The sequence below is a fragment of the Furipterus horrens genome, unplaced genomic scaffold (genome assembly GCF_987537825.1).
Source record: "Furipterus horrens unplaced genomic scaffold, mFurHor1.1.pri manual_scaffold_9, whole genome shotgun sequence".
In the NCBI taxonomy this organism is placed as follows: Eukaryota; Metazoa; Chordata; class Mammalia; order Chiroptera; family Furipteridae; genus Furipterus; species Furipterus horrens.
The window spans coordinates 9,898,545-9,921,069 of record NW_028327179.1 but is presented as its reverse complement, the minus strand read 5'-3'; the positions used below and the strand labels follow the sequence as shown (position 1 = coordinate 9,921,069).

Below are 22,525 nucleotides of genomic sequence, written 5' to 3'. Positions count from 1 at the left end.
CAGCTGTCTCTGCTTCACTGCAACCGGGAAAGCCACGGATGCTGGGCTGGTGCTGTGACATCACCCGGCTCGCAAGCCAGGGCGCAGGTCTCGGAATCCAGTGATTGGCTGGGGCCCAGGACGTCACGGTCCGGGGTGGCCCCGGTCACGCGAAGGCCCCGGGATGCTCCCCGTTCCTTTATTTAAAAAAAAAGAAAAAAAAGTTTTGGGTTTTGGGGGGCGGCGGAGTCCGCGGAGCGCCTGGCCCCTCCCGCCCCGCTGCAGCCAACGCCAGCATCCCCGGCTGCCCGAAAGGGGGCGGGCGGGGAGGCGGGGAGGCGGGCCGAGGAGGAGCCGGGTACTGCACAGCGCGGTCCCTGGCCACCGCCCACCCCGTTACACACAGCATGTAAACAGAGCCCGCCGGGAGGAGCCCCGGGACCTGAGGGATCCCGCGCAGCCGTCAGCCCGAGAGCCCGCGGAGCTGCGCGCTGCCCGCCCGGGAGGAGGGCGCCGGAGGAGGGGAGGGCAGGAGGCGGAGGGAGCGGGAGGCGGGCGGCGGAGAGGGGGCCGAGGGAGCGGCGGGCGCGGCGGGCCAGGATGGATTTCCAGCAGCTAGCTGACGTTGCGGAGAAATGGTGCTCCAACACGCCCTTCGAGCTCATTGCCACCGAGGAGACCGAGCGCAGGATGGATTTCTACGCCGACCCTGGTGTCTCCTTCTACGTGCTGTGTCCGGACAACGGCTGCGGGGACAATTTTGTGAGTGCTTGTGGGAGGGACCGCAGCAGCGCGGGGAGTGTGGCCGCGCGGGCGCTTCCCTGCGCCCGAGCTCTCGCCCGTTCGGGAGGCTGTGGGCGCGAGGTGGCGGGGGAGGGGGGGTGGCTAACGGGTCCCCGCGGCACACCCTGGTGCCCCGCGCTCCGCGGGGGACGCCCCCGGGCCCGGCAAGGCAGTGTCAGAGCTCCGGGTGGGGCCGGTGGGTGGCAGACAGGGGCGCCTTTACGATCCGGTGAGCGGGGCTGGGGCGGACTGTTTCGGGGACGCGACCCCGAGGCCCGTGCGGTGCTTGGCTTGGAGCCTCTCTAGGGTGTCCCGCTTCGCACCATACAACTCGGGACGCACGGACCCTCCAGCAGGATCCGGAGTCCGGAGCTTCCTACACCCAGGCGTCCCGTCCATGTGACGAATCCCGTTCCCCTCCCGATGCGCAGACACAAGTCCTCCAGTTGTCTCTGCCTGGGGCGCCCCGCCCCCCGCCCCAGGTTATTTCCTACACTGCGAGCTTGGACACAAAGCCTCTCCCCACACTAGCAAAGCCCCATCTCCTGGACCTTCTTTGCGGAATTACACCCGGATCTTAAAAACGCACTCGCGCGTGCGTGTGCGCGTGCACAGGCGCGCGCGCTCGCACACACGCGCACACACTTGGGCACGCCTATCTTCTGTGTTTGCATTGCTCTTCTACGAGCTTCTGAGCGGGTTCTGTCCGGCTGGGGCGCTGCCCACGGCCCCCCGAAGCCCTTTGGATTTTCCCGATAAGAGGGAATTGTCCAACCCTGCTCCTGCCCGGTGCTCGGAGGGACGGGGACCTGGAACCGCTGTGACCAAATCTTTGACTTTGCATCGGGCTCCCACTTGGGATCTTGCTGCTGGCAGTTCAGGAGTGGGATGTGGAGAGCAAGGAGTTGGGGTGGAAGGTGGGAAGACTGGGCCAGGATGGCGTTCCGTGAAGTGTTTGTAAGGACAGGGAAAAATAATGGTCCCCCAAATGTAAGATGGAGGCGGCTTTGGGCTCGGGTTACCGTGTGGTCACTGGTTTGAGCCTGAAGCTGGCGCTGCTGCTGTCCCTGCGGACAGAGATGGGGTGTCGCCGAGAGGCTGCCTGGCCCTGGTGCCTCAGGTGGGGTGACACAGCCTGGGCCATGGTCCGCGCCGAAGCAAGCCCCTACCACCGATGGGAAGTTTTCAAAGGAGTTAGAGAATGCGAGATCGCCTCGCTTGGTCCCAGAGAGGCAGTCCCAGCAATAAAGCACACCCCTCTCACCACCTCCATCCCCCACCGCGGAGGGGAAGAACCCACCACCTGAAAGAGGGGGTGTCCTTAGGTGACAGCCAGACTTGAGTTCTGGCCGTGTCATTCTGCTCAGTTGCCGTCACCCAGCTCACTTAACACATCCCCCAAAATGGCTGTAATATCAGCGCCCCAGCGGTGGGATAGATAAAACACCTAACAGTCTCCACTCACTGCAAAGGCCCCAAAGATTTGGATCAGAGGTTGGATCTGGGGTTCCCTGAGTTTAGAACTTGTCTCATTTTAAAGAGCCTTCTATGTTCTCACCTGTAAAATGAGGTAGATCAGAACATCTCCATCTCAGGTACTTCGAAGAGCAATTAAGCTATAAATGTATGGAAGAACACTATTAACTGTAGTTAGAGTAACTAAGTAAGTGTTGTTTGTTATTCAGAGGAGGGAGAGGTCATTAAAAATGGATTCACTCCATTGAAAAAATGTGAGAAAGCCGGGGGATAGAATGGAGAAGGTACCAGGACCCACCTACCTGCCATGGCAGGGTTCGGTGGGGGGTCTGGTGCGGCCCTAGGCTTCCTTAGTCTGCACGTGGCCTCTTCCCCTCCTTACCGAATGACCTAGGGCAAGAATCTCTGGAGGCTGAGGTTCTTATGGGGAGAGTTCCACACAGCCTTCCTGCTGGAACTGCAGGAGAGAGACCCCACAACTACTCCAAGGAGATTAAGTGGGTGGAGAAAATGTAAGACTCTTCTCTTGACTTGAATATGTATATGGTGCCATTCAGTATGTCTGTCGGGCCTTTTCAAGATCACCCATATTTTAAATGTTTTCCCACCTGTATGCATAAAATGTTTGAACAATGCAGTCACTGACAATGAAATGAAATAGGATAAGGAAGAAAGAAGATGGGAAAAGTAATTCCTTGGGTAGACTGGCACTTTCTCACAGTTTCTAGAGACCATAACGGACAGGACGCCAACCACTGGCGTCTTCTCAGCCCAGATGTCTGCTCCACGCTGCCCCAGGCCAGGCGTGTTGAGCTGCTGTTGACCTCTCGCTCACGGAACTCAGGCATGAAGTGAAAGTCCTACCTCTGTTCTTTTCCCTTGCCCAGGAAATTCTGTTAAGCATGGAAAGGAACTGGAGATGATTGGCCTTGCTATAATCTGAAGGATTTCTTAATAAGAATATGTACATTTCATTTCTCAAAGTGTTTTCACATTATTTATTCAACAAGCTTTTATCAAGGGCTGATTTGGAGTCTCTGCCCTCCTCCTTCTGGGGCCATTCTCCCCATCTAAGACGATGTTGCTTAGTAGTTAGGAGCGCGCAGGCTGTGGGATCAGGCTACTTGGGTTTGCACCGCAGCCCACCACGTCTCACTGCATGTCTTGGTGAAAGTTATTGAATCTCTATCCTGTGATTTCCACATCTGTAAGATGGGGATATAACATGAGAACCTTGCTAGCCAACTTATTTGGAACAATGCCTAAAATGGGTGTGATGATATCAGTGACTCTCTTGCAGGGTCTCTGGATCTATTTCAGATATAATCCAGGTCATGTCCCCACCTCACCTAACCTGACTTCTCACTACTTTTACCATGAAACCTAAGCCCCCGCCCTGACTTCAAGCCCACATGGGATCTGTCTCTTGTCTCCTTTCTGACCTCATCTTGGACCATTCATCCACCAACCCCCCCGCCCCCCCTGCCCCACTTGCTTGTTATGTTCCTGCCACACTGGCCTTTCTGGTCTTCAGACATGCCAAGCTCAGGCAGGGCCTTTGCACTTGCTGGTCCCTCTGCCTAGAACATTCTTCACCCACATCTTTTACGTGGGTAGCTCCTTTATGCTGTTCCGCCCTGGGAGAAAACTTCAGACTGCACACTCCCACACCTCACCCTCTTTTAGTCTTATCGGAGCACTCACTGGTACTTAGTAGTCTTCTTTAAGTACTAGTAGCTTATTTTCTGTCTCACCCACTAGACTTCGAGGCTTTATGAGAGCAGTGACCTTGTCTGTCGCAGTCATCACTGTATCCCAGCACTGGGAACAGTGTTGGACACATGATAGGCGCTCAATCCGTGTTTGTAAGAATGAATGAATGAATGAGTCTAGTATAGAAGACAGGTGTTCATTCAAGAATGACAGCGTCAAAGAGCAGCAGTAACTACCACTTACGTGCAGTTTGCTGGGTATCAGACAGAGCTCTAAGCCCTTGGCATACATGAACTCCTTTCACTTCGGGAATCTCACAAGGCACTCTGTAATTATCTCCAGTGTACAGATGATGAGCACAGGGAGGTCTACTAACTGCCCTACAGATTTTCAGTGGTAGAGCAGCCTGAACCATAGCCCTACACTGAAAACAGCAGCACAGGAGTGACACCTGGGGGCCCAGTTCAGACTCTGGGTTCAATGGCAGCTACTTCTTGAGCCTCACAAAAACTCTGTGCAAGAGGTATTTTTATCCCCATTTTATAGGTGAGGAAACTGAAGCTCAGTGACTTTAAGGGACCCGCCCAGGACGACACCACTAGGAAGTGACAGAGCCAGGACTTGAACTCAAGCCCAGAGTCCTGTTCTTTCTACCATACAGAATGTCCCCCAGGTAGGATCACGCGAGGAGCTCCACAGGCCGAGGAACAAGGACTTCCTTTGATTTCCCCTCCCCTTTGGCAGGTCCTGAGTCCCTTGTGCACTCTCTCCCCTTCTCACTTCCCAGGCCACACAGTCCACACTGTCCCTTCGCAGACCGCTGCCCTGATTCAGGCCTCTCCCCGCAGCTGTCCCAGGCAGGTCAGGTCCCGGGATAAAATGGAACTGCCAGTGTACTGCCTGCTGGGAGTTCAAGGGATCACAGTGATCCCCCCTCTCCTGCCAACTCGGAAGGTCCTGAGGGCTCTGCCAGGTTTGAGAAACAGGGTGTTGGCAGCCGCCAATATACCAGCTGCACAGAGGGGCATGTGTGTAGGTGCGCCCACGCTCCTGGGCATGGCAGCTTCGCCGCCTTCTCCTGCCCCAGCCCAGGAGGAAGAGGCTCTCTAACCAAACACATTGCCTGCTCTCCCTGGACCTGGGCCTGGGCTGGGGCCCCAACGACTGACAAGGGAAGGACTCCCCTGCTGCCCTCCTTTCTCTGCCAGCCCATCAAAACTTGTTTGGATCTAAAATTTTGTGTAGTTTAATCATTTCTCAATACAAAAACAAAGATAGCCATTGTCATAGTATTAAAGAAGAAAAGGCTTTAAAAAAAACTCCGTGATTTAACTTTATATGAGTGCTTATGGCTATGGCTATATTTTTTCCCCGTTTTCATTCTAGGCATGTCTCTCTTCTTACATATGGGACCAAGTAACAACTTTTTGATTTTGGAGAAGAAAATATGACTTGTTTCAATGAGATTGCATTGTGTTGGTGTGGTGGTATAGTGGAGAGAAAGCACTTCCTTGTCTAATTTAAACTCTACCCTCAGTTTCCTCATCTGTCAGATAGAGATCATCATATCTACATTACCTTATTATTGTGAGGGTTCAGCGGGCAGTAGTGGTAGACCAGAAGGCTTTCCACGAAGGATGCATTATTTATACAGAGAGACTGTTTCAGGAAAGAAAGAAAAATGATGTCCTTCATCTATTCATGGTATAGTTAATCCCAAGGAGGCTAAAGTTATGCTAATATTAGTTCAAATAGACAGACCCCTGCTAATGAGAGTCAGTCTACAGGTGTCTCCTATGATCTTTATAACTACCCTGTGAGTATTATTATTTTCTGTGTCTTACAAATGAAGGAGCTAAGGTTCAGGTTGGAGGCATGTGCACCTGGTGATGCCCTGGCTTTGCCCCTTACTCCCTGTGTGACCAAAGACAAGTTGCCTAACCTCTCTGAGCCTCAGTAACCTCCTTGGTAAAACAGATCAGTGGCCAACACAAGAACAGGTCATAGCTCTTCCCGCCCAGTGCAGAAATACGTTGGGCAGCCTGAGATGGCTTGTGGCTTTCACCTTATGCCATCTCTTCTATGGGCAAGCAGTCCCTTTGGGATTAAGCCATACTCACTCACAATGGGCCCCTTGGCACTGATGTTGGCAGAAAAGTCTCAAGGCTAGACTACAGTGAGTGAGGCCTGTGTCAGGGCCCTCTGTGCTCAAAAAGCTATTTGTAGGCTTGAATGACCTTGATGATCTCATGCCATTTTTGATAAACTGGATATTGCCATCTTCACTATAGGAAACAGAAAGGTGCTGATGTTCCTGGTTGCAGATGACAGTGGTGTGTTGTCTTAAGCTAGGCAAACTTTGACAATAAACTGCGGCCCAACTTATTAATAGAAAGAAGGGCCTATGTGGCCTAGGTGGCCAGTTTTTTCTAAAATCCAGGTTCTCACCAGGGACTTTCAACTCCTATGGGGTATCCATAGGAAAGAGTAGGCTGCTCAGGGGAGGTTGGAGGTGGGGGGTGACAGTCACTTCACTGCTGTCCTGAGATTTGGACTTAGTGTTTGTTACTCAGTAATGGCCCTCAGATTTTTCAATGTAACGCTCCTACCCACCCCCACCCCACCCCCATCTGGAGTTAAAGTTCTGCTCTGCTTCTGGTTCCCAAGGTGTGTGTGGTCCCAGAACCGGTGGCCTGAGCATGGCCTGGGAACCTGTTGGAAATGCAAAATCTCAGTCCTGCCCCCATCAGACAGTCCCGGGTGGGACCCAGCAACTGTGTTTTAATAAACCTCCAGGTGACTGTTGCAGACGAAAGCTGGAGATGCACTGCTTTCCTCTCCTTCACGAAGACTTTGCTTGGCGTTTCCCCTGTGACCGCACGTGCGGTCTGTGATCTGCCTTAGCTGTAGGAACCCTGTTGGAAAGCTGAGACATTCTGTACCTATATTTATATTTGCCAGGGAACTTCTGTACCACTGCTCAAAGCCGCGAGTTCTCTGACCTCATTATAGTTTTTTCATGGCCAAAGTGGGAGTTTGATTCACATGCTTAAAATATCTTCCAAGGTGAAGTCATGTTGGCCAGGCCCTGTGGTCAGGAATCCGGGTCTTTGGTCACCCAGTTTTCTCTCTACAAGACTGGACCTGAGATCCTGTCTTCAGCAGCATCAGCCCATCCTCCTGACACCCTTTCTGCTCTCCCATGGTGTTGCTATGGGTCCCTCCACTTGTCCTAAGAGGTAACCATCTGGCCCCAGCACCTTGCCTGTTAGTTCTCAAGAGCTCTGTTTTATCTGTGGGCACCGTCTCCGGGCACTGACTGCCTTCTGTCTTTGCACGAATCCCTGGAAGCAGATCTATGTCTCATTCAAGCAAATGTCCAGGCCTGTTTACAAAGGGCAAGGATTCAGTAACAACAGTTTTTTTTAAATGCACAAAACCAGCATGACAGAGAACCCAGAGTGAGTTAGCCAAACGAGGGAAGCTTAAGCAGACCGGACGGAAAATCCTTTAGTGGGTGTTACATCTTCTTTCTCCAAGATATATTCATAAATCAACAACTGCAAAAGTGAAGCAATGAAAATTGTGGCATGAACCCTCTCCTGCGGAGGTTAGAGATGCACTAATAAGACTTCACCAAAGATACTGTCTGATTTCCAAGCAGAGGTGGCTACCTTGTCATTCCGGTAGTGTCTGAGTGATACATTCTCCTTAGTTTGCTTTGTAAAATCCAGATGCGCTTAAGAAAAGACAAACAGGTATACAAGGTTTCCATGGACACACCTACTTCTGAATGCACTATAACCCAAGTTGCCTTGGATAGAGTTCTCTGCGAAGTCCTGTTGAGTGTCCAGTTTGGTCAGCATGTAACCTTAGCCATGTGGCAGGTGCAAAGGCCAGTCCCACCCACCCCACTCTCCTGCAGACTCAAAAGGCTACGAGAGTCCTTGGGTTTGCCACGTATTGAACAGCCGCTGCGTGCCAGCCAGGCCCTGCGCGGGACACTTCTTAAACTTACTACTTTTTCTCTAATCTTCAAGTGCAGGGAAGACAGGCTTAAGGGCTTCCTATTGTGTGGTGCTAGGTGATAATCCCATCTTTAACTTGGATAAGAATTTGAAATACACTTTTTACAACTTGAATATAAACGTGGGTGCTGAGCAGAACTTACATTAAAGGGGGACTTAATTGTTCTGGCTGAACCCCTGCTGATTAAGAATCAAGTTCAATAATGGACACAAAAGCATTTTGTATGATTCTACTTTTATACAATGGAAGACACTGTGGCCCAGCAACCCGAAGGGTCTCAAATTAATAGGGAACTGTGTTTGAGCTATTCTCCGAAGTGAGAGACTCTGAGTTACGTTTGTTAGTTAGGTGGAGGGAGGCAGGAACTGCTCTGGAAGTCTACTGGGGCAGAGCGGTGGGCGCGCGTGTGTGGGAAATGGACCTCTGCATCTCAGAAACGCAGATGAGTGGCCAGAACGGTGGCACATTAGCACCTCGTTGGTCTCTTCGATCTGAGCAGTATTTTAAGTCTGTAGACCTAGTTCTTGGAAATGCTACAGGGAGAAGAAAGACAGTGACATGGGTTACTGAGCGATGGGCACGTAACTTCCTGGGGTGACTTCCTAATCATTGGAATTAATGGAAGGAAGAAGTATGCATGTGACATGGACCGTTTCTCCAAATAAGGGTCGTCTCCGGCTGCCCAGTCCCTGCTTCGTCCTCTCCTCTGCCAGTGTCCCCCTCTGTCCCATACTCCTACACTTTTTAAAAACTAGTGTTGAGCTGTCATTGATTGGTCCCCTCTAATCAGTGATTTGGGGTATCTGATGGATGTGGATACCCCGATGTCATCCTGGAAGCCCAATGCCTGTCCCTTCTGCAAGCAGATCTCTCAAGCCTGTTTCTTGGGCTTACTCCAAATCCTGGAACATTTACAGGAGAGACTTGTCTAGTCTCACAGATGTGCTAAAATGGATATCCTCACGCGGAAAAGAAAAAGGAAAGGAAAAACTTGTCTAGCCTCAAGAAAAAATAAAAACCTAGAGCCAATCTCATCTTGGTGCATGTTAACATCATGAAGTGCTGCCTGGGTGGGATCCCCCTTTAAAGCATTTTAAGGGAAGGTGAACTTTCAGAAGCCTTTGCCCCGCATTCCCCAGTGACGTAGTAATGACTTTTATGGGTGTTCTCCTAAGTTCATTTCATTTTGAAGTAAATTGACCATCACCCCCACTCCCAGGCTAATCTGGGTAAAGAGGTCTTATTCTGAGGTAGTGGTTGCAAACTATGCCACAGACGAAGTTAAGGATCCTGCAGGCTCCTGGTGTCTCCTCGCTCCTGTTTTAAAACCACCGTTCGCCCGCACTGGAAGGGGGGCAATGGGAATTATGGGTGAGGGAATATGGACCCCACTGCCCTTTTTTACAACCTATAAGCAGATCCAATGGCAAATTGAACAGGTGAACTAGGGACGAAAAGCACAGGGTTTTTTTCTATAGGGTGTACACTTTCTGATCCCCTTCAGAGTAGACACATCAAGAAGGAACATACAAATCTTACTGTGGAACGGAGGCCCTCTTACAAATTCATGTCATTAAAAAAAATCGCATTGGCTTCCTGTCTTTCCCACTGAGTGTAATGACTGTGTCTTTGTTTTCTCCTTTCCCGACCTGCCTGCGGGCGCCTAGCACGTGTGGAGCGAGAGCGAGGACTGCCTGCCTTTCTTGCAGCTAGCACAGGACTACATCTCTTCCTGCGGCAAGAAGACGCTCCAGGAGGTCTTGGAAAAAGTCTTCAAGTCGTTCAGACCTGTAGGTGCCTGCTTGGCTCCCAGAGCCCTCTTGGTTTCTGCCGTGACTGTGCTTGGAATAACATGGATGGTGGGGACAGTGGGCAAAGCCTGGGATGACTAATTGTTTTTCTCTCGTCGGCTTGGTGGCTTAAAGATAGCAGCTAGTGGAGGGTGGCCGAGGGCGGGACGGAGGGGGGAACAGGATGTGACACAGCTGTTTGGTGCCGGGATGGTGGTTATTTCTAGCATCACTTGAGTTAAGAATCTCTTGCTAGAGTGGGAAGCACATAGAGCCTTCTTGAGGCAACTGAGTATTCCTCCTGTCCTCACCCAGTAGACCTGAAACCAAACTGCTTGGAAGGGCTCTGTAGGCTTGGTACAGAAGGGATCTCCGTGTCTTTGGGTAAGGAGCGGGAGGACATTGGATGCTGGTTCTCTTCTCTCCTTTTTAATAAACTCACTATATAGAGAGCTTGCTTCCCTCCACCCCCTTAGGATTTAGGAATCTGTATGTTTGTGGCTAGCTGACTGTTTGTCTTCCTGCTAGCTGAAAAACACATGAAATGAATACTCACCATTTAGAAAAGTCCCTGGGTCCCATTATCATTATTGGAAGGTAAAGTCAGTGTCAGGGCACGTCCCCCAAGTTCAGTTCCGTGCCCACTGTACTCCGCAGGTACAAGGACGTTTGCTGCAGAACTGCTATTCATTTCTTTTTTCAAATCTTTTAAAACAGTATCCACTCCTCAGCTGAAATTTTCAAGCTTGTCTTTTATTTCTCTGAGCCGAGTACACATGGCTGCACAATTCCCTGTGTCTGCGATTCCTGTCTTTCAAGGTTTGTCCGTCGGTTTGTTGCCAGTTGTTTCGACTGGTTCTCGCTCCTGCGGTTGTGTTTCTCTGTGTCGGATTATCTCTGTGTGTTGCTGACTGTATGTATTTGTCAATTTATATGCAGGAATCAATTGAGGCCTGAGAGGAGGGTGCCTTCCTTCAGAGAGGACTTTTATTTCCTTCTGCCAGGGTTTGGGGGCACTGTGAGTCGGAGAACACCCTCAGACCATGTAAAACTCGTGGTTTGGGGAACTCTGCAGGTCACGAGAAGCCAGGTCGCAGGTCTGCTTTCTTCCAGTTTGTCCTTGTCCTGAGAGCTGTCTTAGCCGCCCTTGCCTGCCCCTCCATTCAGGCTGCTCAACAAGATAGCACAGACTGGGGCGGCTTAGAAACAACAGAAATTTATTTCTTGCAGTCTGGAGGCTGGGAAGTCCAAGATCAGGTTGCCAGGAGATTTGGTGGCTGGTGAGGGTTTGCTTCCTAGACAGACAGCCATCTGTAACCTCATGTGGCGGAAGGCAAAGGGTATCCCTGGGGCCTGTTTTACATGGGTACCAGTCCCATTTGTGAGTGATTTCACCACCTCCTCTCCTCCTCAAGGCCCCACCTCCTGACACCATCACCTCAAGGGTTAGACTTTCAACATAGGATTTTGGGAGACCCAGGCATTCAGACCATAGCCAAGGTCTAATAGGCCTTTGAGGTCCCAGCTTACAATGGGGACGGTTTGTCACTGTTTGCTCCTTTGAAAGACCTTGGGTTTGACTTTGGTTCCCCCAGCTCTCAGAGTAGGCCAGCAATGCAATAAGGTTTCTGGCTGTTTCTCCTCGGGCAGCAAATACCCTCAGGACAAAAGCAGCTTTTTCTGTTAGGCCTACCCCTCTAGATTCTAATGCTGTAGCATATGTAAGAAGGCTTTTTTTTTCTTTTAATATTTACTCCAGCTTTTGAGTTCTCTGTGGAAGAGTTGGTCCCAATCATTTAACCCACTATGACAAGACTCTTATCTCTCTGCCTGATTTGTATCATTCGTCCAACCGATTTATTTTAAATGTTTAAAAATTTCCTAAGCCTCTTTGGCTCATTTAAAATAGACCATTTGACCTCAAAGTACCGCTCTATTTACTTTCATATTCAATATGTATTTGCTAAGCACCTGCCGGGCACTTGCACTGCTTACTGCGCTCTTGCTGACACGTGGATCAAACAGATGAAAATCTTAGCCCTCGTGGAGCGTACTTCCTAGTGGCAGGAAGAAAAGAGAACTAAGGACAACATAGAATGTGTCAGCCATCAGTGCCAGGGAGGAAAAATACAAGTCTGGGGACAAGGGTAAGGAGTGTCAGAGATACTTACATTCTGCTTAGGGGAGTGCGAAGTCTTCACTAGAGGGTAGCGCTTGAGTTAAACTTGAGGGAAGACATGAGCCACGAGAAGACCTAGGGGGAGAGCTTTCCAGGTGGAGAGAACAGCAGATATGAAGGCCAAGGCCACAGGGGAGAGACACCCATGCTCAAGGAACAAGGAGAGGCTGGTGTGGCCAGGTGCAGGGCATGGCAGAGTGGAGCGAGAGATGGACTGGAGTGATGTTAGGGGCTTGTAGTCACAGAAGGACTTGGGCTTTTGCTCCGGAGTGATGGGAGCCTCTGGAGGCGTTTGAGCACAAGAGGGATTGACTTTTCATTTTGAAAGGCTCCCCCTGAGGAGTTGAGAACAGGCTGTAAGGGGTGGGGTGCAGGATCATGGAAGCAGGTGGAGCAGGGAAACTGGCAAGGAGGCCATCTGTCATCCAGGCGGGAGAGGGTTTGGACCAGGACGGTCACAGTGAAGGGAGAATGAAGTGTTCACCATCTGGAGACACCTTCAAAGTAGGTGGGTCAGAAGCAGCTGTGGTAAGAAGAGAGAAGACCAGGATGATTCCAGTTCCCTGCCTGGGCAGTGAAGGAAAGCTACTGTCATTTACTGAGATGGGGAGGCTGTGGCGGGAACCGTGGGGGGTGACAACCTCAGGATTTTTGTTTGGGACCTGCCAGTGTTCGAAATGCCTATGAGGCATCCAAGTAGAGATTATCTAGGTAGGCACATTTAAAAAAATATTGATTAACCCGAAGAAAATATCTATTAGCAGATGATATATCCTTTGCAGATGGTTTCTTTGCAGGGGTCCCATTCACTCACTGGCCGCCTGGCTCTCCATGTGGGTGACATGTCTGGAGGCAGCAGAATAGCCGCAGAATTAGCTTAACTGGGGAAGGTGAGCTCCCGTCATAACTCCATTTGCTGTTCTTCTTTACCAAATCTCTGGCTGTATTTTGGCAACCAGTCAGCTACATGTAAATGGGGGTCGGGGGGGGGGGGTTTGCAGTTCCCCAAAATTTGGATGCATAACTGAAAACAATTCGATTGGTTGAGTATTTGCTTTCACTTCAAGCTGCTGCATGTCATGGAGACACAGATTTGATTCATGTTGGGCTTCTAGGGTTCCTTTCTAAAGCAGAGCCTTAGGTCAAGGGCAGGGATGGTGCTCCCAGGGTGAGGAGGCCTTGACCTAGTACAGCGCCCCCCTCTGGTGGGGAAAGTTTTGCATGCTGGGCGCCCTCTGGGTTAGACGTTTTACCTTCTCAGGGTTAGTGGCCGTGAAGCGCAGACGGGCCCTGGGTCTCTGCCTGCCAGGATGTGCCCCAGGTAGGATGGGAGGGAGTGTTACAGACTAGGTGGAGGACCGCTGGAAACCAGCCCGGAGACTTTCATTCACCCTCTCGGTCTCCACTGATGAATGTGTATCTTTCCGCTACCGCCACTCACCTGCTCGCTTTCTGTAAGGGAGCGTTTAGAAGTAAGACACAGGGAGGGGTCTTGCCATGTTGTAGGTGCAGGTATTTGCTGAAGTAACACATCCCCCAGACCTATAAGGTCATCAAGCAGGTGAGCTTCCACACATGTTTCCCTGAAAATTCCTGGTAACCTGATACATTCGGGTGGCAGCTTTTTGTTTATAGTCAGGAAAAGTTTTTGGCCTTCATTTCAGAACAGCCTCATTCGTGGCTTTGAATCCTTTTTCCCTTGGCCAGCCCATCGCGGGCCCCTGCCCTGTACAGTCTCTCCAGGAAGATAAGGACCCATCTGTTGACAGCCTGCTGCTGCCTTTTGGGGCATCAGTCAAGCAGAGGCAATTAAGTTTGCTGATGCCCCTGCGCTCCTGCATGCCCGGGCCTCCTTCCTCGATGCTGAGCCCCAATCCCCTCCCCCTCCCCCCACCTCACCCCATCCCCACTCCCCCGTTTGACTGGGCTTCGGATAATGCTGAGCCTCTGCATGCCCCGGCCCCCTGCAATGCTGAGCAGGCCACTTTAGCACTTTGTAGACTGTGCTTTCTCCCCTCTCTCTCATTTGCCTTCCCTGCCCTGAAATACTCAGCATCACTGTCAAAGCTACCCCCCATCCGAGAAATCCATTACTGGATTTGAAAGGAAAGAAAAATGTTATTTTTTTCCCATCTTACTCGTTTTCCTCTACTTCTTCATCGCATTTTCAATCCAATGTATTGGTCACCTGCATTTGCCACAGCATTGCTTTAGGTGACTGCGGGGCAGGACACAGTGCCCTGCTCGTGCCCTCAGGAATTGACTTTGTGGTAGGAGAGACAGCCTCAGAAACATACACAGAGACTCCCTGTTACAGGCCAGAGTGTTTATTTTGGGCCAGATGCTCTGCCGGATACTTACTGTGCAGAACATGCCAAGGGTTCATTCCCTGCTCTGCGTACTCCACTCTGCTGGTTCTTTGGGGAGCTATTTCCTGAGAGGATGTTAATGAGTGTGAACTTCAGGGTGTTGTTTGTGGTCTCTTTTGCCAGGTATGTGGAATCAGGATAGTTCATTGATAAGGAACTCAACCTCTGGGACAACAATTCAAATCCCAACTCTGCCACGTGATGGCTGTGTGACCTTAGCCAAATTACTTAACGTCTCTGTTTCTCAGTTTCTTCATTTGTAAAATTAGGTACAATGACAATAGTTATCTTAGGGTTGCTGTGATGATTAAGTGACACAGTCTTGTGGGGTACTTAATACAGCATGTTACACATGATAAACACAGAAAAAATGCTGGTGTAGTTGGGGACACTAGGTAAAATACTGTTGAGAAGTGAGCAGGACTTAGTGAAATGTTTTATAGGACTCTTAGATTCTTGGTGGAGAGGAAAAACAATTTGCTAAGTGCTTTCAGCACATGCCTAACAGAGGCGCCTGGCTAACGTGAAGGATGTGAAGAGGTATTGTTGGGGTATTATAGTCAGAAGTTTACCAGCATTGGTTTGGGCAAAATCATAACCATCCTTCAGTAGCTAATCCATACAACTCACCGTGTTAGATGCTCGTGCTGCAAGGAGACCAGATGGACACTCCTGTCCCCAAGAGCCCCTGGGTGACAGGGTCTCAGTGATGTTTATTTTCTTCTTTTCTGTATTTTCTAAATTTTCTATGATGTCACAGAAAACTTTTGCAATCAGAAACTATGTTGTGTTTTTTAAAAAGCTGTGTTGTCTACACTGTGTCAGGGGCTAGGAGGGGCAGATGTGGGCGCGCTCCCAGAGGTACACAGTGCCGGCGGTGGCCCGTGAGGAGTGGGGACTGGAAGAAATGGCAGGGTCTGCGCGTGCTCAGAGGGGCAGGAGGGCTGGCCAAGAAGAAAGACCAGAAAGGCACACCTGGGCCCCTTGGCTCAGACTCCTTACAGAGGTCCCCAGTGGGGGAAGGTGGCTCTGCCCTCACCTAGCATGTCTGGCTCCCAGACCATGTGACCTCTAGAAGGTTGCTCAACCTCAGTGTTCCCATCTTTAAAATGGGCATCAGAGTGGTTTCTTTCTGGATTCACAGGGAGCTTCAAATCAGACTAAGAACATAAGGGACTGCTAGGAAAAGGCTTACAGGGGGATCCATGAGTCTGGGTGACCACATATGCCCCACCCCAGGAATTCCTGTTTGTACCTGGTTTTGTTCCCTTTCTGCTGGGACGTCTTACCCAAATTGTATATGTATCCAAGTTACAGTGCCAAGCAGGCTATCATTGCCGTCCATGAGCAGGCGGGTTTATCTGTGTCGTGAGACCAGTAATGAGTGGCTTCAGAGACGCCCATCAGTAGCCTTGATAAATGTGAATTGGACAATCTCTGGAGTCCTATGTTTTTCTTGTTTAAATGGCCCTCAGTTGACAGTTGCTGGTCATCACATGGTTGAGCTAGATAATAAATAGTGGTTATGGTTCTAAATAATGGTGATCATGCCACTCAGTTTTCTTCATGTTTTCTTATCTTTAATTGAATGATGACCGACAGACTTCGTTCTGGTCAAAACCAGTTCATAAAAGAAGAGAGGGCTTACCATTCGCATTGGCTGCAAAACCAAATTTTGTCTTTGCCCTTCCGCATTTTCTCAAAGCTTTATTTTGTTTTCCTGGAGTATTAACTCTTCCTCCTCTTATTCGCGCTATGGATGTGAGGGTCACGAAGCACCTGTTGTCATGACAGTTGTGTGTGCTCTTCTGGTTGCTGTTACTCTGCTGGCGCTACCTGGAGTTAGAGCCCATGGTTCCCTGTGTTTTCTCCCTCTCGTTGACTCTGGTCCCTAGGGGCGCTGTGTGACTCCACGTGTTGTCCTCTCAAGAAGCCGAGACTCGTCTGCCAGGAAAATCCCCCTAATTCTAGTTTACTGGCAGGAGCAGGATTAATGCTTTTAGTTTGCCCCTCTCAGCTGGAGAGCCAGGGATGGAAGCCCACAGGAGAGCTCCTCGTGACCCAGAAAAAGTCCAGTTCTTGCTTCCTCTCTGAGTCTGATCAAGACCCAGGAGGGAGAGGAAGAATTCATGGGATGCTGCTCACAGGTCAGAAAGTCTGATAAGAAAAGATGATGCGCATGTGTGGGTTTTAGTAAAAGACATTGAGTTGACAATTTAAGTTCAATTATGGCTTTTGCTTTTTGCTCACATTATAAACATTCAAGTCCTTGTCCTTTTTAGAAAGAACAGTGGCCCCTAAAAGTAAGAGTACCTACCACTCTTACCCATCTGTCATCTTGCCACCTGCCTCTTATTTTCCTGGTATCAAGGAGACAGCCTGGCCAGGAACCTGTCATGGGTCTCTGGGTATCACCAGCATTATGGATCACTAAGATAAATAGTAATGCTTTATACCACAAATGCTTTAGCATCCCGATACTCAGCATGTGATTCCAGGACCAGCAGTGCGCCAGCCCCTGAGGGTTTGTTAGAAAAGTAGAAGCTCAAGTCCCACCTGAGACCTGCCGAATCGGAATCCACATTTTCAGTAGATCCCTGGGTGAAGCACACACAGTGAAGCGGGAGGATTGCTGCTTCCACGAACCCTCAAAGGAGCTCCCAGGGACCTCTGAAACCACAGGGTGCTGGCTGGAAGTGCCGAAGCCCTTGCTGGTTGCCTGTGCTCTCCGAGGCAGACACCCCCTCCCCTTTTATAAGGACACTAGCCCACTATGCTGAGTAACTGTCACCTTTGGAGACAACAGATGCTAACTGCCAGCTGAATGTGGCTTCAGCTAGTTTACACCACTTTCCAAAAGAGCTGAAGGTTAGTCCTACAGGTAACCTGGGGTCTATAGGACTTTGATTCTCAAGGGTTGGCATCTTACTCCCTTTTCAGGACAATCCTATTTGGATGGACGGCCCCCCAGAGTTCTTATGTGATCGTAGGTTGTTCAAAGAAAGCTTGGTGAACCATGAGACCCGGAAATGCCAATACTTGTCCAGAGTGAGCATAAACATTTTTTCTAGTCAATTGAAAAGAAATTTACTGAAATATGAATTAATGATTATAACCATCGGCAGTAATTTAAATGTACCAGACAGGATTTCTTGGCCTGCCTCCTTTTCCTTATAAGAACCTATGGATGCAGTGAAAGCAAGGACTCCAGAATCCTCCCCAGTCTGTTTGCACTCTTGTCTCTGATATGTTTCTTGACTGTTCAAAATTTGGGCCCAGAAGTTAAATTTAGACTTAGTCGCCATGGATGGGAATGGAGTCGGGGCGGGAATGCTAGACAATTATATGTCTGTGTGATGGCATTTGGAATCCCAGGCAGATTCTAGTTCTGATGCTTTTTCTGTTCTCTGTAAAGCTTCTAAATCATGCATTACTCGTAAGTGTAGATGTTAACATTGTGCATGGGGTTTTTAGAAAGGTGTGTTGCCCATTGGAGACCACAGATGCCTCCAGCTATAGGAGCAGCAGTGACAGCTGGAAGGACATGTCCTGCCTAGCCTGTGGTTAGATGTATGAAGTCTGCAGTTCAGGGGCCTGAGTTTGAATCCTGCCTCTGACTTACCTCGGTAATTCTGGGCAGGTTACACTCAACCTCTCTAGATCCTAGGAGTAAAAGGGGAATAATAATAGTACCTCCTCCATAGGGTTCTTATGAGAACCGAAGGAATTAATATATGTAAAGCTGCTTAAGATAGTGCCTAGGAGATAGTTAACCGGTATTGCCTATTATTAGTAAATCTGAAATATGACAAAATTGATGGGTTCAGAGGAATGCTAGTATAAGCCTGACAGTCAAATGAGGAGGCTGATGGAGCTGAGGGAACTGCGTTCCTTGCTTCGCACCTCACTCCCCGCTGTATAATGAACAGTGAAGCGACCGACCAGGCAGGAGCAACTCCCCTGAGTGACTGAACTGGCTGTGCTTCCAAATGAGAAGCAAGGTCCTATGACATCACTAGGTAACTCACAGAAGGTGCCACAGCTTGCAGACTACGGCCACAGTCAGGTGCTCACTTGCTCTCCACAGTTTCTCTGGAGGTAGAGCACGTGTCATGGTCCCCACTTGACTGAGAAGGGCAGGGAGTGAGCTTCCGCTAAGGTAGGACCTTGGAGGACCCCAACAAAAGCCCTGCCTTCCGCACACCCTGTTGTAAGGTGTCGTCCAAGGCCAGGAGGCCACTGAGAACTGCTTCTCTTCCTTCTTGCTCCTAGAAGGGCAGGGGGTGAGCAGCTCTCCAAGTAGCAGGTGAATGTTTCCCACCAGAAGGAAGGGCCTCCGTGTGGCCGATGCTCTAGATCTAGAATTATGGGCTTTGAATGCACACCAAAGGTAAGGCAGGGAGCTAGGGAGAGGAGAGGGGGAAGGGGGGCGCTGATGGTGTCATCCTCAGCTGGAACCTCTTCGGCAAGCCACCCACCCTACGCTAAGGAGAGGGAGGGTGCCGAGGCATGCCTATGGTTTGGGTCCATGAGAACTGCTAAGTTCTCATGAATAAAATGAAAACGAATAAAGAATGGCTAGTCTCTTTAGGGCAAGATTGCTAAGATGCCCGCCTCATCTGTGCCCTCTTTACCCTTGACAGCCGCTGCCAATGGAGCATGATCTTTCCCACTGAGCCTCAGACTCCTGCTGAGCCCAAGGCTCCTGGCAGCCACTCCCAGTCAGATCCATTAAGTGGGAGGGAACCCACTGGCCCTTCCTCTTTTAATGAAGGACCTCTTCAGTGCAACGAGGAGCTACATTTATTGTTGAATTAATACATCTTTTGGCATTTAGCTGATTCTGGGGTTCTTGGGCAACAGCATTTATATTAGGTATTCAAATAATACTGCTGCTTTGACCCTTTCGCCTTCTGTGCAACATTGAGCAGCTTTTCTTTTTTGGGTCGTGGTTAATTTTTACTATTTTATTTTCTTTATTTTATTTCTTCTTATTAAGTTTATTGGAGTGACATTCATCAATAAGATTAAAGAGGCTCCAAGTGTACGTTTCTATAATATATGACCTGCATGTTGCACTGTGTGCCCACCACCCAACGTCCCATCATCTCCCATCACCATGTGTCTGACCCCCTACCCTACAGTCCCCACCCCACCCCTTCCCTCTGGTGACCGCCATACTGTTTGTTGTCTGTGTCTGGGTTTTTGTTTGTTTGTTTGTCCTCTTTGTTCGTTTGTTGCTTTCAGTTTTCCATCCCACATATGAGTGAAATCATATGGCTTTTAACTTTCTCTGTCTGACTTATTTCCCTTTTCAAATAAAAACAGGACACTGGCGTATGAGTCACCAGCATTTATTGTAACCAACCGTCTCTTCTCTCTCTTCAGAGGCAAATTTTATCTTTTATTCCATTCGCTAAGACACGGAAGGGAGCCAGCGGTAGGAGTCAGGAGCTTCTCCCCCCTCCCAAGCACAGAGATGGTTACAAACTGTGCTCCTGCCCCAGCGCGGCAGGTCCACAGCGCCCCTTGAGATGGCTGCCATCCTTGGAGCTCAGCGGAGAAAGCACGTGTCTGCGGGTGGCCGTGCCTGCCCTGGCAGGCAGGGCACACGCATCAAATGGCCAGTAGTGCCTGGCGGACGATTTTGCCCTGAGCATGTTCATAGGGCTCTGTGAGACCTGCAGAAAAAGTGAGAACTTCAGAGTCAAGGCATTATTTTGATTGGGACTCTGCTTATCCTTTTCTCATTAAACAATTGGGAAGGAGCGGAAAGATGGAGGGGGAGGGAGAGGTGGAGGTGGCAGGGCACTGGGAGGCAATGCTAAGGAAACAGAGTGGTCGACCTCTTGTTAGTGTCTTAATACAGTTAGTTTAAGTCATAGGCCATTTAGTGAAGTTGTCTCAAAGTGATCAATGAAGGAAGGGATCACCGTGTGAGAAAGTCCTTTGGCCACATGCACATGTTAATCTCATTGCGGATCAAGGGGATGGATGCCCATGATCCTGGACGAGGCTCAGGAGTGCTCACGGTCATGGCTTCCTGCCGACACCATAGTTTTTTGTTCCTATTGATCCAGGCGAGCAAATGGCACTCAGTTTCCAACCAAAGACTAGCCAGGGCTTTAAGAAAATGTTTACTCTGTATTATTGTGGATTCCCCTGGTGATAATTAGAGAGCATTTGGAAAATACGAAAGAGGAAAAAGAAAAAAAATTTATCCGTAATCACACTGTCTGTAAAAAGTTACTCTTAAAATTTGTATGTATTTCACTGAAGTCTTTTTTTCTATGTACTTGTGTATAAATTTAAAGAAATCTGTATCATAATGAAAACAATTTTATCATGTTTTTTTATACTTATGAGTATGTTTTTATATAATTAGGTTATTTAAAATACTATTTTAAGTAGCTATATAAGAGACTATCTTGCAGGCACACCATAATTTATTTAACTGCTTTGCTGAACATTTTAGTAATTTCCACATTTCTGTATGTGTGTTATAAATAATAGCAACATGTTTTTAGGGGAGAAAATAAGGGGAAGAGACTTTTGACATCTGATGAGACACTCAGCACTGTTCATTGTACTATTGCTAACATCCCAGAGAAGCATGTGTGCACAGAGATATCATATCTTAGTGTGTAGGTGGTGGATGGTATCATGTTTTAATGCTTAAAAGTAGAGAATCTCCAGGCTCCCCAGTAATACGGAGCCCTTTGGGTACCGAGCCATTGAAGGATTGATAGTTCCATTTTATAAGTCTATACACATAATTGTAGGGTAGTTGACCCCTGTGACCAATCTGTAGCTGCTATGCTAAGTCCTGTAATTTGGGTTCGATGCCTTTGGCGGTCTTCCTGCCTGGGGCCCACTGGTGCTCACAACTGCTCCTCTTCTCTCCCCTGCAGTTACTGGGGCTTCCGGATGCAGATGACGATGCATTTGAAGAGTACAGTGCAGACGTGGAGGAGGAGGAACCAGAGGCAGACCACCCCCAAATGGGGGTCAGTCAGCAGTAAACCTGCGAGGGCTCCCATCTGACGAGGAGTGAGCCCCATAGTACCCGAGGTGGGGGTCACATACTCCTGGGTTAGCTCTTCGAAACAGGACATCTGACTCCCAGCTTCTCAGTTAAGATGAAATACCTTTATAATGACCACAACATGTCTGGGATGAGCTGTGCTTGGAAGTGACCCGCATTTTACGCCCGTTTCAGTGGGTTTCTATGGCGTTGTCTCGATAGCCTTGGCCATTTCGAATTTAGAGGCCGTATTGTGGCCAACCATTCTCTCTTGAGTTTATGTTGGAGAACTGACTTTTGCTGACTTGAATGTAGAGAACTCTGAATGTATTCAGGATGTGTTCTGAGTCCTCACAGGTGACTCGATCAAGGAAAAGCATGGCAGAGAAGAAACGCAGTCTGCACTTTTTATGTACCTTGTTCAGTGTCGTAGGTGAAAGGTTTTGCTTCTAAAGCATGAGTTGTAATACCTAGTCATTACACTGCGCAAGTGCAGGTATTAGGGCAGAAGAGACTAATCCCTTAGCTTTGGATGGAGAGGGTGAGGGAGGCAGAGAAGCCTTAAGGGTGCTGCCATCACTGAGTTACCTGCATACGCGGCAGCGGGTTCGTGGTTGTATAAACACACCTGCATGGTCAGTTATTTTAGAACATGCTAGTTCCAAAGCCACTTTTCAAGTGTTAACAGTGGAGAATATAAATGGGGTGACAGCAGTTACCGTTTCCTTTGACATGTTTATAAGCCGTCCCACATATGAAATGAAACATTCACCTTCTCTCTTTATCATGAGATGGCAACTTGTTAAATCATGAAAATGTCCAGAATCCAAGGGCCACTACAACTTTGAAGCCATACATTTAATGGGCAAATAAACCAGGATAACATTTTTTAAAAATACGATGGAATCCTTTTTTCTTAATCTGTCTTTTATTCTTTAAAAAAAAAAAGTCAAGAAAAGGATTCCACTGTATAATCTATTTAAAAATTGTAATCACGTGCTTCGAGGAACCTAATTGCAGGGAGTTTTTAAAGCGATATGAAAGTGGGAATCTTCTCATCGCAGGTTAGTGTGGTTCAGAGGGGAAGTTTTAATGATCAAAATACTCAGACAACTCACAGATACAAGGACAGTCATCATTTATCCCACCTCTTGGGGGTATCCTTTGTCATGCTCACATGGGC

The 22,525-nt window shown here is 49.0% G+C and overlaps 1 protein-coding gene across 1 annotated transcript; it reads left to right on the top strand.

Annotated features, from left to right (window-relative positions):
* The first annotated feature begins 373 nt into the window (after positions 1-373).
* MTURN (maturin, neural progenitor differentiation regulator homolog) lies at positions 374-22,290 on the top strand. Its single transcript, XM_090287059.1, has 3 exons — positions 374-741; positions 9,648-9,770; positions 21,230-22,290. The coding sequence occupies exons 1-3, from the start codon at positions 580-582 to the stop codon at positions 21,338-21,340; spliced, it is 396 nt and encodes a 131-aa protein (XP_090143185.1). The 5' UTR covers positions 374-579; the 3' UTR covers positions 21,341-22,290.
* The last annotated feature ends 235 nt before the right edge of the window (positions 22,291-22,525 follow it).